At 43.6% G+C, this 14,547-nt stretch overlaps 1 protein-coding gene across 5 annotated transcripts in view; it reads right to left on the reverse strand.

Moving 5' to 3' along the window:
* Positions 1–14,547, reverse strand: part of LOC112236551 (PHD finger protein 14) — a 149,418-nt gene that overhangs the window by 62,525 nt on the left and 72,346 nt on the right. For 4 of the 5 annotated variants that reach the window (XR_006080578.1, XM_042310556.1, XM_042310557.1 and 1 more), the window contains exons 17-18: positions 8,470–8,532; positions 8,142–8,266 (exon numbers count right to left, since the gene is read on the reverse strand). Coding sequence is in view for 4 of the 5 variants with exons in the window: in XM_042310556.1 (XP_042166490.1) it covers positions 8,142–8,266; positions 8,470–8,532 (188 nt within the window). In the remaining variant the exon portion in view is untranslated. Of the gene's footprint in view, positions 1–6,463; positions 6,596–8,141; positions 8,267–8,469; positions 8,533–14,547 lie in introns of those variants that run through there. The other variant, XM_042310558.1, reaches the window with a different exon arrangement.

Raw genomic sequence — 14,547 nt, forward strand, 5'->3', positions numbered from 1 at the left:
TGTTAAGGGTCAGCTGCCGGTGGCAGACGAGGAGGCACTTCCCCCCCGTAATAAATCAGAGATGACAGAGGGACGCACAAACGGAACGCTGTCCACCGTCGACACACCTTTACAACAATTACACTGAACAAAAATATAAATACAACAATTTCAAAGATTTTACTGAGTTTGAGTTTATATAAGGAAATCAGTCAATTGAAATAAATTCATTAGGCCTTAATCTATGGATTTCACATGAATGGGAATGTTGATCACAGATACCTTAAAAAAAGGGGGCGTGGATCAGAAAACCAGTCAGTATCTGGTGTGACCACCATTTGCGTCATGCAGCGCGACACATATCCTTCACATAGAGTTGATCAGGTTGTTGATTGTGGCCTGTGGAACGTTGTCCCACTCCTCTTCAATGGCTGTGTGAAGACGCTGGATATGGGCGGAAACTGCAACATGCTGTCGTACACATCGTACACATCAATCTAGAGCAGGTACTCCCAAGCGCAATGCCATCGGGGGTACGCAAAATAAAACGTGGTTCACATTTTATATATATATGACAAGTGACCCCAAACTTTTGAACAGTAGTGTATGTGTGTATGTATGTATATGAACTCTAACTCAGTATGTATTTTGAACAGTAGTGTATGTGTGTATGTATGTATGTATGTATGTATATATACATACATACATATATACATACATACATACATACATACATACACTACTGTTCAAAAGTTTGGGGTCACTTGTCATGTCCTTGTTTTGAAAGAAAATCACTTTTTTGTGTCCATTAAAATAACATCAAATTGATCAGAAATACAGTGAATTTCAGACATTGTTAATGTCGTAAATGACGATTGTAGCTGGAAACAGCTGATTTTTTAATGGAATATTTATTCTTGTCCTGAGAAATTGAAGATCTCGTACAACGTGGTGTACTACTCCCTTCACAAACTGGCTCTAACCAGAATAAAAAGAGGAGTGGGTGGCCCCGGTGCACAGCTGAGCAAGAGGACAAGTACATTAGAGTGTCTAGTTTGAGAAACAGACCCCTCACAAGTCCTCAACTGGCAGATTCATTAAATAGTACCTGCAAAACACCAGTCTCAACGTGACCAGTGAAGAGGTGAGCCTGGGATGTTGGCCTTCTAGGCCACCACGTACCTATGTGAGAGACTCTCTCCAATACAACCCAACATTGCAGAGTTATGTGCATCCTTTCAAGCACACCCTTCTCATTAACCTGTGGTGAGTTATTCATATTTTTCTATTAACAAATAAGCTTTATATGTAAGATGGCTAAATAAAGAGCAAAATTATGGATTATTATTATTTGTGCCCTGGTCCTATAAGAGCTCTTTGTCACTTCCCACGAGCCGGGTTGTGACAAAAACTCACACGCATTCTTATGTTTAATAAATGTGTGTGTGTGGCAGGCTTACAATGATGGCAAAAAACAACATTTGAGAGTGCGTTGACCCTGGTGCTAGAGGGGTTACGCAGTTGGAGGTTGAATGTTTGAAGGGGTACGGGACTATAAAAAGTTTGGGAACCACTGATCTAGAGCATCCCAAATATGCTCAATGGGTTACCGGGTCTGGTGGGTAATGCAGGCCAACTGGGACATTTTCAGCTTTCAGGAATTGTGTACAGATCCTTGCGACATGGGACCATGAATTATCATGCTGAAACATGAGGTGATGGCGACGGATGAATGGCACGACAATGGGCCTCAGGATCTCATCACGGTATTTCTGTGCATTCAAATTGCCATCGATAAAATGCAATTGTGTTCGTTGTCCATAGCTTATGCCTGCCCATATCATAACCTCACTACCACCATGGGACACTCTTATTCACAATGTTAATATCAGCAAACCTCTCGCACCATACACACACTGTCTGCCATCTGCCCGGTACAGTTGAAACCGGGATTAATCCGTGAAGATCACACTTCTCCAGCTTGCCATCAAAGGTGAACATTTGCCCATTGAACTTGGTTACGACGCCTAACTGCAGTCAGGTCAAGATCCTGGTGAGGACAACGAGCATTCAGATGAGCTTACTTGAGATGGTTTCTGACAGTTTGTGCAGAAATGATTTGGTTGTGCAAACCCACAGTTTCATCAGCTTTCCGGGTGGCTGGTCTCAGACAATCCCATAGGTATAGAAGCCGGAAGAGGGGGTCCTGGGCTGGCGTGGTTACACGTGGTCTCCGGTTGAGAGGCTGGTTGGACGTTCTGTCATATTCTCTAAAACGACCTTGGAGGCAGCCTTTGGTAAAGAAATTAACATTCAACTCGCTGGCAACAGCTCTGGTGGACATTCCTGCAGTCAGCATGCCAATTGCAAACTCCCTCAAAACTTGAGACATCTGTGGCATTCTGTTGTGTGACAAACTACACATTTTAGAGTGGCCTTTTATTGTCCTGAGCATAAGCTGCACCTGTGTAATGATCATGATGTAATGTGTAATGATCTGTTTAATCACATTCTTGACATACCACAACTGTCAGGTGGATGGAGTATCTTGGCAAAGGAGTAATGCTCACTAACAGGGATGTAAACAAAAAAATCTGAGAGAAATAACCTTTTTGTGCACATGGAAACATGGGACCAATTACTTTACAAATTGCATTAACATATTGCGTTAATATTTTGGTTCAGTGTAATTAGCTGTGTAACTCTCATTTATCAGTATGGTGATAAGGTGAAAAAGTCAAGAGTTTATTCAAGCTTTAATGCTGAGAGCTATAGGGGCCGGGAGGCCAGGCAACTTCACATACACACATATGAGTAGCAATATTCGTACTCTATAAATCACAGTTACTTTTACCCAATGTGGTAATACCACAACATGTTATAAATAATCACATATAGAAATGTATGTAAACGAATACTAATCACATATAGGCATGTGTGTAAACAAATATATTAACAATGAATATGTTTAGCAAGGAGTCCTTTAAGGTTCCTACTCAATAGTGAGCTGAACTCATTTTCTTCATAACACAGTAATAACAAAAGGCATATTATGATATAAAATCAAGTGTGAAGGCACAAATGAAATACACAAAAAAGCTTGGCTTTTCAATAAATACTGTACACACCGATCACACAACACAGCTAATAAGGTGTTTGTTCACACATTCTAAACTGTTGGAACACATAACATATTCTCAGGTTAAAAGTACATTTACTGTAGGCTACTATCGCCCTAATGGTTAGATACAGAGTTGGCCATAGTCTAGCCCTAGGCCTAATGGTTAGATACAGAGTTGACCATAGCCTAGGCCTAGGCTTAATGGTTAGATACAGAGTTGACCGTAGTCTAGCCCTAGGCCTAATGGTTAGATACAGAGTTGACCATAGTCTAGCCCTAATGGTTAGATACAGAGTTGACCATAGTCTAGCCCTAGGCCTAATGGTTAGATACAGAGTTGACCATAGCCTAGGCCTAGGCCTAATGGTTAGATACAGAGTTGACCATAGCCTAGGCCTAATGGTTAGATACAGAGTTGACCATAGTCTAGCCCTAGGCCTAATGGTTAGATACAGAGTTGACCATAGCCTAGGCCTAATGGTTAGATACAGAGTTGACCGTAGTCTAGCCCTAGGCCTAATGGTTAGATACAGAGTTGGCCATAGTCTAGCCCTAGGCTTAATGGTTAGATACAGAGTTGGCCATAGTCTAGCCCTAGGCTTAATGGTTAGATACAGAGTTGGCCATAGTCTAGCCCTAGGCTTAATGGTTAGATACAGAGTTGGCCATAGTCTAGCCCTAGGCTTAATGGTTAGATACAGAGTTGGCCATAGCCTAGCCCTAATGGTTAGATACAGAGTTGGCCATAGCCTAGCCCTAGGCCTAATGGTTAGATACAGAGTTGACCATAGTCTAGCCCTAGACCTAATGGTTAGATACAGAGTTAGATTTGACCATCGTCTAGCCCTAGGCCTAATGGTTAGATACAGAGTTGGCCATAGTCTAGCCCTAGGCCTAATGGTTAGATACAGAGTTGGCCATAGTCTAGCCCTAGACCTAATGGTTAGATACAGAGTTGGCCATAGTCTAGCCCTAGACCTAATGGTTAGATACAGAGTTGGCCATAGTCTAGCCCTAGACCTAATGGTTAGATACAGAGTTAGATTTGACCATAGTCTAGCCCTAGGCCTAATGGTTAGATATAGAGTTGGCCATAGTCTAGCCCTAGGCCTAATGGTTAGATACAGAGCCATGCATGGTAGGGCTGGAGTAGGATTAGTAGTAGGGTTAGCTGATTAGCTGCAGTAGGGTTAGCTGTAGTAGGGTTAACTGGTTAGCTGGAGTAAGTTTAGCTGTCGTAGGGTTAACTGGTTAGCTGCAGTAGGGTTAGCTGGAGTAGGGTTAGCTGGTTAGCTGTAGTAAGTTTAGTTGTAGTAGGGTTAACTGGAGTAGGGTTAGCTGATTAGCTGTAGTAGGGTTAACTGGTTAGCTGTAGTACGGTTAACTGGAGTAGGGTTAGCTGATTAGCTGTAGTAGGGTTAGCTGGTTAGCTGTAGTACGTTTAGTTGTAGTAGGGTTAACTGGAGTAGGGTTAGCTGATTAGCTGTAGTAGGGTTAACAGGTTAGCTGGAGTAAGTTTAGCTGTAGTAGGGTTAACTGGTTAGCTGTAGTAGGGTTAACTGGTTAGCTGTAGTAAGTTTAGTTGTAGTAGGGTTAACTGGAGTAGGGTTAGCTGATTAGCTGTAGTAGGGTTAACTGGTTAGCTGGAGTAGGGTTAGCTGTAGTAGGGTTAACTGGCTAGCTGGTTAGTTGGAGTAGGGTTAGCTGTAGTAGTACTAGCTGGAATATGGTTAGTGGTACTAGGGTTAGTTGATTAGCTGTTGTATGTTTAGCTGTAGTAGGGTTAACTGGCTAGCTGGTTAGCTGGAGTAGGGTTAGCTGGTTATCTGTAGTGGGTTAGCTGTAGTAGGGTTAGCCGTAGTAAGGTTGGCTGGTTAGTTGTAGCAGGGTTAGGTGTAGCAGGGTTAGCTGGAGCAGGGTTAGCTGGAGCAGGGTTAGCTGGAGCAGGGTTAGCTGGAGCAGGGTTAGCTGGAGCAAGGTTAGCTGGAGCAGGGTTAGCTGAAGTAGGGTTAGCTGTTTAGCTGAAGTAGGGTTAGCTGGAGTAGGGTCAGATGTAGTAAGTTTAGCTGGTTAGCTGTGGTAGGGTTAGCTGGTTAGCTGTAGTAAGGTTAGCTGGTTAGCTGTAGTAAGGTTAGCTTGAGAAGGATTAGCTTGAGTAAGGTTAGCTGGATCTCATGGACAGTCCTCTAAATTTGTTGTGGAGGAGGCAGAAGAAGATGAGGAGGTAGAGGGAGAACAAAGATGAGGAGGACTTTCTAATCTCCATAGGAAAACCACCAAATGTATTTCATCAGCAGATTTTCCAGTGGACCTAAGCATTATGTGAAGTTTGGCAGCTCCCAGTGGCATGCATATAGGGTCCCCAGACAGATGAGGGGAAGAGAAAAGGAGTGACATAGAGGGTCCTGGGATGGGGGTGAGTGGAGGAGTGACATGTGAGGGCAAACTGTGACACTTCTGTCAAGGACCCTGACAGACAGACAGACCACATGGCAGCTGCTCAGTTGTCAGCCAGCACTCACTATGGGGCACTGGGGGGATGCGCACACACATACACAGAGCTGGGCTGCTTTTAAAGAAGTGTCAGTTAAACTGTCACTTTAAAATACTAATGAGAGAAAGGGAGACTAAGATGCCTAGACATCTACTGTACACTCACACACTGACATTAGAAGTTACAATAACCATTCATACAAATGTTGCTATAATTATTATGTTAAACCTTTGGCTGCTGTAGAGCCTAAGCGGCAACTTACTTCTCAAAAGCCAGAAAGAGCAATCATTCTACTAAAAACCACTACTTTTTCAAGGTCTACTAGTCCTCTACTCTAGAAAGTTCTACCTGATGACAACACTAGAAGAAGATTATGAAAGCCTAAGTTCAAGTGCATCTCCAATTAAAGGCCTTGACTGAGGAAAACACCATGTGATTGGACCACAAATGACTGGAGTCAATACAACTGATTGGATGTGGTGATAAGATGCTCAGGGAGGTCAAACGAGTGAAGTGCCATCATAGAATGGATGAGAGAGAGAGAGAGAGAGAGAGAGAGAGGGGGGAATCACTCCTTAGTCCAGTTAGGCCATAGTCCTTATAGAAGGGCCCTTAGAGATGACAATGACGATCACAAAGGGCCTGTCCAGTAAGACCAACATGTCCTTTCTTACAAGAATGACCAGTTCAGTAATACTGAACCTCCCAACATTTTATTTGCGCAAGTATTTTAGAATTCCTCAAAGTTAATTTCAATTCCTGCCTCTCTCCCTCAATTTTAATTGGACGGCCAATAGGTGGTCCAATTTGGGTCATGAAGACGACCATGGTTGTGAACGTCAAAGATGGCCATCTGATCCCACACCCGCCGCCGTCATTCTTCCACGTAATTAAGTCCCTCTCTGTCTCTAAGCCAAAGGTCTGCTTCTCTCTCTCTCATCTGTCCAGCAGTGTCTAGGTGTGGGGAGGTGAGGAGAGGTGTCTGCCCCGGCTCTCACAACCTGTGCAAGGCAAAGATAGAAAGAGTCAGGGCAGGCAGCACACCTCACAGCCCCCGACCTCCTTAACCTATAAGACACTGACAGAACCACACATTATTAGCTTAACCTTAAACACTGATAACTAATACAGCTCACAGAAAGAACCCTATGGAGTAATAAAGTGAATGTATCGTACGCTATGACCCCGTTTCCATCCAACCATTTCATGCGGCTGAATTACCTGACGCATGAAAAAAGTCCCGACCGGACTGATGGAAGTATTAAATGCTGGTACAACTTTAGAAATGGCGACAGACGTTTAGATTTGTTTCTTCGACATGGTGGGAACGTATTGTGTCAAAATGTATTATGCGAGAAAGGGCGGCGGGAACGCCTTTATGTGCAAATATTGATATAATAACCATCATATCGAAGTAAACTTGGAGTCACGCGATGATATGTTGTGTGGTCCTCCCACTACGACTCGGGAAAGCATGCAGTTTATTAGGCTACAGATTAAATAAGTTATGATGAACTTCATGCTCCTTTCCAATAAATACTGAGGGTCTTATTCTGGTGACATGATGATGGATGCTTGGCTGCAGTTTCACAAATACAAATAATATCGCTCTTATCCATTATAATCTCATCATGTAGACTAGTCTACCCGCACTGTATCTGTGAGCTGTTGGCTAGAGCACATGTGACAAGACCAGAGTGGGCACATTTGTTATATAATGCAACAGTTTTCTTGCAAAACCATCAGTAAATGAGATGGAAACCCATTTAACTTGTATTTTTCATTTGCTACATGGGAATTTAACGGTAAAAGCTATTTTATATGCACTACGTCATCACACACAGCCTTTTATCCACCAACAGTCTGATGGAAACATCTCTGGTGGGAAAATGCACATTTTAGAATATTCGCATGAAAATCTGTTGCAAACTCAGCTGATGACAGTCACAGTTTGTAGGTCATATGGAAGGCAACTACAGTGGTCTATACACTCAGAAATAAATACACTCTGATAAATCAGTCAGTCTACAGTGTGTTAATGCTGACTGCTTTAATTCACACACTATTGAGGGATGTAGTAAAGTTCCGGCCTTGTTTAAGCAGTGTGAGACAGTTGAACCTCTGATGGGAGACAAGGGCAGATCAGGCTGTTCATTACATCTTGATGATGTGTGTAAATGCAGTTGGCAGCTCAAAAGAGGTGTTCTATAGAGCTGCTGGCCTCAGCCCTGCTCACCAGCCCCCCCTCGCTCAGCCTACGCAAGGCAGCCAAGGCCTAATGAAGACTGAACTTTAATCTTCAGGAGGATACAGCTCCTCACACACACACACACACACACACACACACACACACACACACACACACACACACACACACACACACACACACACACACACACACACACACACACACACACACACACACACACACACACACACACACACACCACACATTTGAATACACGCATGCACACAGACCTCCTTCTGCCCTCTCTCCTCACCTCCACACACATCCCCTCCCCTCCCTTTACACACACTGTGACCCACCTGACAAGGTTCTCGTTGTCCCCGGGTCCTTTGCAGGAGGTACAGTCAGTCCTGGTGTCGTCGGCTTTAGGGGTCTTCTTCTGCATTACAGACTGACGCTGACGCCGTTCACGTAGAGCAGGTTCCTATGGAAACACACAGGCTGATTAGAGCCGACAATGCTGTGTGTGTGTTAATGGTGTAGAAGAGGTGTTAAGAAAGAGAAAAATCCAGGTGAATAGAGTAGTACTGTATGTAACACATGGGGTGTGTATGTACTAGTTGTGAGTGTGTCAGGGAGGTTAGGAGATGGAGGAATGTTTAGTAACAAGGTAGAACAGTGACATACCTGCACTTCAAACTGCTCTTCTTCACAGATGGACACCCTCTTCCTCTTCTGCCCTCTGGTTCTCTGTGGAATACATAATGTGTTTCATTGCAGTCTGTCTTAACTAAGCTAGAATTGTGTGGTCATTTATTTGCTAATTGATTGATCTGTGTGAGTTGATGAGAGATAATTGACCCCAGCTCTAGTCAGTCTCATGAGCCTTGACAGATTATCAGCTAGCCATGCAATGGCACAAGGTCACAGCATGGTCACTTGTGGAAAATATCAATGTTTCTCCACTGTGAGTTGTTGAGTTACCAGGCAAATCATTAGTTATTGGTATTTTGTCTGAGAATCTGTCAAAATAATAATTTGACTTAATTAGATATATGCTCCACAAAGTATTGGCAGCATCAGACAAATCTAACTTTATTTATTGCTTGCTTGTTATCCAAAAGACTCAGGAGCCAGTGGAAGTTTGTTTATGACGTCGTCTGCTCCCTCAGCTGTTTGTCAAATAAAGAAAATCCACTGTGCTCTCTGCATTTTGCAACAATACCACAGGAAGCATAAATTGTTTTCCAAAGACATTTTTTGTTTGTTCTGTATTTAATCCTCTAATGCCGTGAGGCTGGTGTTCTGTTTTACCTCTGGCCATACAAGACAAGAGAGCCACACAGTGCTGCCTGTGGACTAGGTCCTATTCATAGATAGTTACTAGAGTAACACTGCCTGTCAGTTGCACGAGAGAGAGTGAGAGAGAGTGAGAGAGAGAGAGAGAGAGAGAGAGAGAGAGAGAGAGAGAAAGGGAGTGGGAAAGGAAGAGGCAGAGAGAGAGAGTGCGAGAGAAAGCTGTCGGGATATGGCTGCTCCCTCCCTCCACCTCTTCATGGATCCCACTTATCTACAGCCACCATACCCTGATCCTCTTCCGATATACTGCCCCAGCCCTGCCTCCCCTCCCTCCTCCCCATCCTCCCTCCCAGTCTCAGCTCCCTGAAGGAACATAACAGATAGTCATCGGAGAGGAGAAAAACACTCTCCAGTCCTCTTCCATTTTATATTTTCCCCAGTCTTTTGTTTTTAGACTGTCAATAACCAACCCCCTCCACACCTGGAAGGAGAGAGCCTGAGGAACACTCCTCTGTGGCCACTCATTGCTTGGCTGCCTAGCAAGAGTCAGAGAACACCCTAGTGTCTGTCTGTCTGTCTCCCTCTCAGACAACACAAAAACAATCTGTTCTTCCTTTTCAAATAGACAAAAATGAACACAAAAAACAACCATAAATGTCTTCTCCTTCTGGACGTGTATCTGTTATGTCAGAGAGATTGAGGGAAGGGAGAGAAAAGGGGAGGGAAGAGGAGCGAATGTGGTGTAGAGTGGAGCAGCAGCAGTATCGACGGCTGTGCTGTGTTGAGGAGGTCTGGGTTAATATGTTTTTCTGTTAGCTCGCATAAAGCGGCGTGCCCAGAAGAACGCTTGGCTGAGGACCCTGCTGCTGGAAGTACTCAGGGATTAAGCTGGCTTTTTCCGATTTCCTCTCGCCGCGTCCGCTCCAGTCGAGGAGCTTCAATTCTGCATTTATCTTCAAACGCAAGGCGTGCGATGGCAGCCGCTGAAAGGGACCTGCTTTGCATTTTCTATGCTTTTACCAGGGCACCCCGGTGCTGGCACAGCGTTAAAGCCCTGTTTCAATTAATCAGGGCTGGCTAATCGACCTCCCACTGGCCCCTGCATTAGGATGAGTGTTGGAGTGTGTGTGTGTGCGTGTGTGTGTGTGTAGGGCCACAGAGGTAAGATGGCCCATTGCCACTCTGTGGTGCAGCTCAGCCTCCTCTAGCCCATGTTCAGGGCCTGCTGACTGAGTACACTGCCTACTGGAGGGTAGTGCCCTTCTAACTCAACATGTGCCCTCAATGTCACAGAGTATGGAGGAGATGTGAAGGACATCCTACACAGAGCCTGACAGTTATATTCCACTTATATACCCATGGGAGAGAGGTCAGCTTTAATACTACAGATGCATTGATGGAAGCTACAATCTATTTGTCTGTGTAATTTCCAATCCCCCATATATTTATTATTTGGGGGAACACACACACACACACACGTGGCAAAACGTTTTCAGAATGACACAAATATTAATTTCCACAAAGTTTTCTGCTTCAGTGTCTTTAGATATTTTTGTCAGATGTTACTATGGAATATTGAAGTATAATTACAAGCATTTCATAAGTGTCAAAGGCTTTTATTGACAATTACATGAAGTTGATGCAAAGAGTCAATATTTGAGGTGTTGGCCCTTCTTTTTCAAGACCTCTGCAATCCTCCCTGGCATGCTGTCAATTAACTTCTGGGCCACATCCTGACTGATGGCAGCCCATTCTTGCATAATCAATGCTTGGAGTTTGTCAGAATTTGTGGGTTTTTGTTTGTCCACCCGCCTCTTGAGGATTGATCACAAGTTCTCAATGGGATTAAGGTCTGAGGAGTTTCCTGGCCATGGACCCAAAATATCGATGTTTTGTTCCCTGAGCCACTTAGTTATCACTTTTGCCTTATGGCAAGGTTCTCCATCATGCTGGAAAAGGCATTGTTCGTCACCAAACTGTTCCTGGATGTTTGGGAGAAGTTACTCTCGGAGGATGTGTTGGTACCATTCTTTATTCATGGCTGTGTTCTTAGGCAAAATTGTGAGTGAGCCCACTCCCTTGGCTGAGAAGCAACCCCACACATGAATGGTCTCAGGATGCTTTACTGTTGGCATGACACAGGACTGATGGTAGCACTCACCTTGTCTTCTCCGTACAAGCTTTTTCCAGATATGCTTTACTGTTGGCATGACACAGGACTGATGGTAGCACTCACCTTGTCTTCTCCGTACAAGCTTTTTCCAGATGCTCCAAACAATCGGAAAGGGGATTCATCAGAGAAAATTACTTTACCGCAGTCCTCAGCAGTCCAACTCCTGTACCTTTTGCAGAATATCAGTCTGTCCCTGATGTTTTTCCTGGAGAAAAGTGGCTTCTTTGCTGCCCTTTTTGACAGACCATCCTGTCTGACCATCCAGACCATCCTCCAAAAGTCTTCGCCTCGCTGTGCGTGCAGCTCTGTACTGGTGGTGCCCCGATCCCGCAGCTGAATCAACTTTAGGAGACGGTCCTGAGGCTTGCTGGACTTTCTTGGGCGCCCTGAAGCCTCCTTCACAACAATTGAACCACTCTCCTTGAAGTTCTTGATGATCCGAGAAATGGTTGATTTAGGTGCAATCTTACTGGCAACAATATCCTTACCTGTGAAGTCCTTTTTGTGCAAACCAATGATGACGGCATGTGTTTCCTTGCAGGTAACCATGTTTGACAAAGGAAGAACAATGATTCCAAGCACCACCCTCCTTTTGAAGCTTCCAGTCTGTTATTTGAACTCAATCAGCATGACAGAGTGATCTCCAGCCTTGTCCTCGTCAACACTCACACCTGTGTTAATGAGAGAATCACTGACATGATGTCAGCTGGTCCTTTTGTGGCAGGGCTGAAATGCAGTGGAAATGTTTTTTGGGGGATTCATTTCATTACATGGCAAAGAGGGACTTAATTGCAATTAATTGGAATTCATCTGATCACTCTTTATAACATTCTGGAGTACATGAGAAAATTAATATTTGTGTCATTCTCAAAACTTTGGAACCAAAAATCTCCAATTTGGACTCATCAGACCAAAGGACAGATTTCCACCAGTCTAATGTCCATTACTCGTGTTTCTTGGCCCAAGAACTTGACTTTCCTAGTTAAATAAAAGGTTAAGTAAAAAAAATTAAAAAGCAAGTCTTCGTCTTATTGGTGTCCTTTAGTAGTGGTTTCTTTGCAGCAATTCGACAATGATGGCCTGATTCACACAGTCTCCTCTGATCAGTTGATGTTGAGATGTGTCTGTTACTTGAACTCTGTGAAGCATTTATTTGGGCTGCAATCTGAGGTGCAGTTAACTCTATTGAACTTATCTTCTGCAGCAGAGGTAACTCTGGGTCTTCCTTTCCTGTGGCGGTCCTCATGAAAGCCAGTTTCATCATAGTGCTCGATGGTCATTGCGAATGCACATGAAGAAACATTCAAAGTTTTTCAAATTTTCCGGATTGACTGACCTTTAAGTCTTATTTGAGCTGTTCTTGCCATAATATGGACTTGGTATTTTACCAAATAGGGATATCTTCTGTATACCACCTCTAATTTGTCACAACACAACTAATTGGCTCAAACGCATTAAGGAGCAAAGAAATTCCACAAATTAGCTTTTAACAAGGCACACCTGTTAATTGAAATGCATTCCAGGTGACTACCTCATGAATCTGGTTGAGAGAACGCCAAGAGTGTGCAAAGCGATCATCAATGCAAAGGGTGGCTACTTTGAAAAATGTCAAATATAAAATATATTTAGATTTGTTTAACACTTTTTTGGTCACTACATGATTCAATATGTGTTATTTCATAGTTGTGATGTCTTCACTATTATTCGACAATGTAGAAAATAGTAAAAATAAAGAAAATCCCTGAGTAGGGGATTGAGTAGGTGTGAGTAGGTGTGTCCAAACATTTGACTGGTGTGTGTGTGTGTGTATATATTTATATTTAATCTGTGCTCAAAAAATAAAGGGAACACTAAAATAACACATCCTAGATCTGAAAGAATGAAATATTCTTATTAAATACTTTTCCCTTTACATAGTTGAATGTGCTGACAACAAAATCAAACAAAAATGATCAATGGGAATCAAATGTATCAACCCATGGAGGTCTGGATTTGGAGTCACACTCAAAATTAAAGTGGAAAACCACACTACAGGCTGATCCAACTTTGATGTAATGTCCTTAAAACAAGTCAAAATGAGGCTCAGTAGTGTGTGTGGCCTCCACGTGCCTGTATGACCTCCCTACAACGCCTGGGCATGCTCCTGATGAGGTGGCGGATGGTCTCCTGAGGGATCTCCTCCCAGACCTGGACTAAAGCATCCACCAACTCCTGGACAGTCTGTGGTGCAACGTGGCACTGGTGGATGGAGCGAGACATTATGTCCCAGATGTGGTCAATTGGATTCAGGTCAAATCAAATCAAATCAAATCAAATCAAATTTTATTTGTCACATACACATGGTTAGCAGATGTTAATGCGAGTGTAGCGAAATGCTTGTGCTTCTAGTTCCGACAATGCAGTAATAACGAGCAAGTAATCTAACTTACAATTCCAAAAAAAACTACTGTCTTATACACAGTGTAAGGGGATAAAGAATATGTACATAAGGATATATGAATGAGTGATGGTACAGAGCAGCATAGGCAAGATACAGTAGATGATATATCGAGTACAGTATATACATATGAGATAAGTATGTAAACCAAGTGGCATAGTTAAAGTGGCTAGTGATACATGTATTACATAAGGATGCAGTCGATGATATAGAGTACAGTATCAACGTATGCATATGAGATGAACAATGTAGGGTAAGTAACATTATATAAGGTAGCATTGTTTAAAGTGGCTAGTGATATATTTACATCATTTCCCATCAATTCCCATGATTAAAGTGGCTGGAGTAGAGTCAGTGTCATTGACAGTGTGTTGGCAGTAGCCACTCAATGTTAGTGGTGGCTGTTTAACAGTCTGATGGCCTTGAGATAGAAGCTGTTTTTCAGTCTCTCGGTCCCAGCTTTGATGCACCTGTACTGACCTCGCCTTCTGGATGACAGCGGGGTGAACAGGCAGTGGCTCGGGTGGTTGATGTCCTTGATGATCTTTATGGCCTTCCTGTAGCATCGGGTGGTGTAGGTGTCCTGGAGGGCAGGTAGTTTGCCCCCGGTGATGCGTTGTGCAGACCTCACTACCCTCTGGAGAGCCTTACGGTTGAGGGCGGTGCAGTTGCCATACCAGGCGGTGATACAGCCCGCCAGGATGCTCTCGATTGTGCATCTGTAGAAGTTTGTGAGTGCTTTTGGTGACAAGCCGAATTTCTTCAGCCTCCTGAGGTTGAAGAGGCGCTGCTGCGCCTTCCTCACGATGCTGTCTGTGTGAGTGGACCAATTCAGTTTGTCTGTGATGTGTATGCC

The sequence above is a fragment of the Oncorhynchus tshawytscha genome, linkage group LG31, assembly GCF_018296145.1.
Source record: "Oncorhynchus tshawytscha isolate Ot180627B linkage group LG31, Otsh_v2.0, whole genome shotgun sequence".
Taxonomy (NCBI): domain Eukaryota; kingdom Metazoa; phylum Chordata; class Actinopteri; order Salmoniformes; family Salmonidae; genus Oncorhynchus; species Oncorhynchus tshawytscha.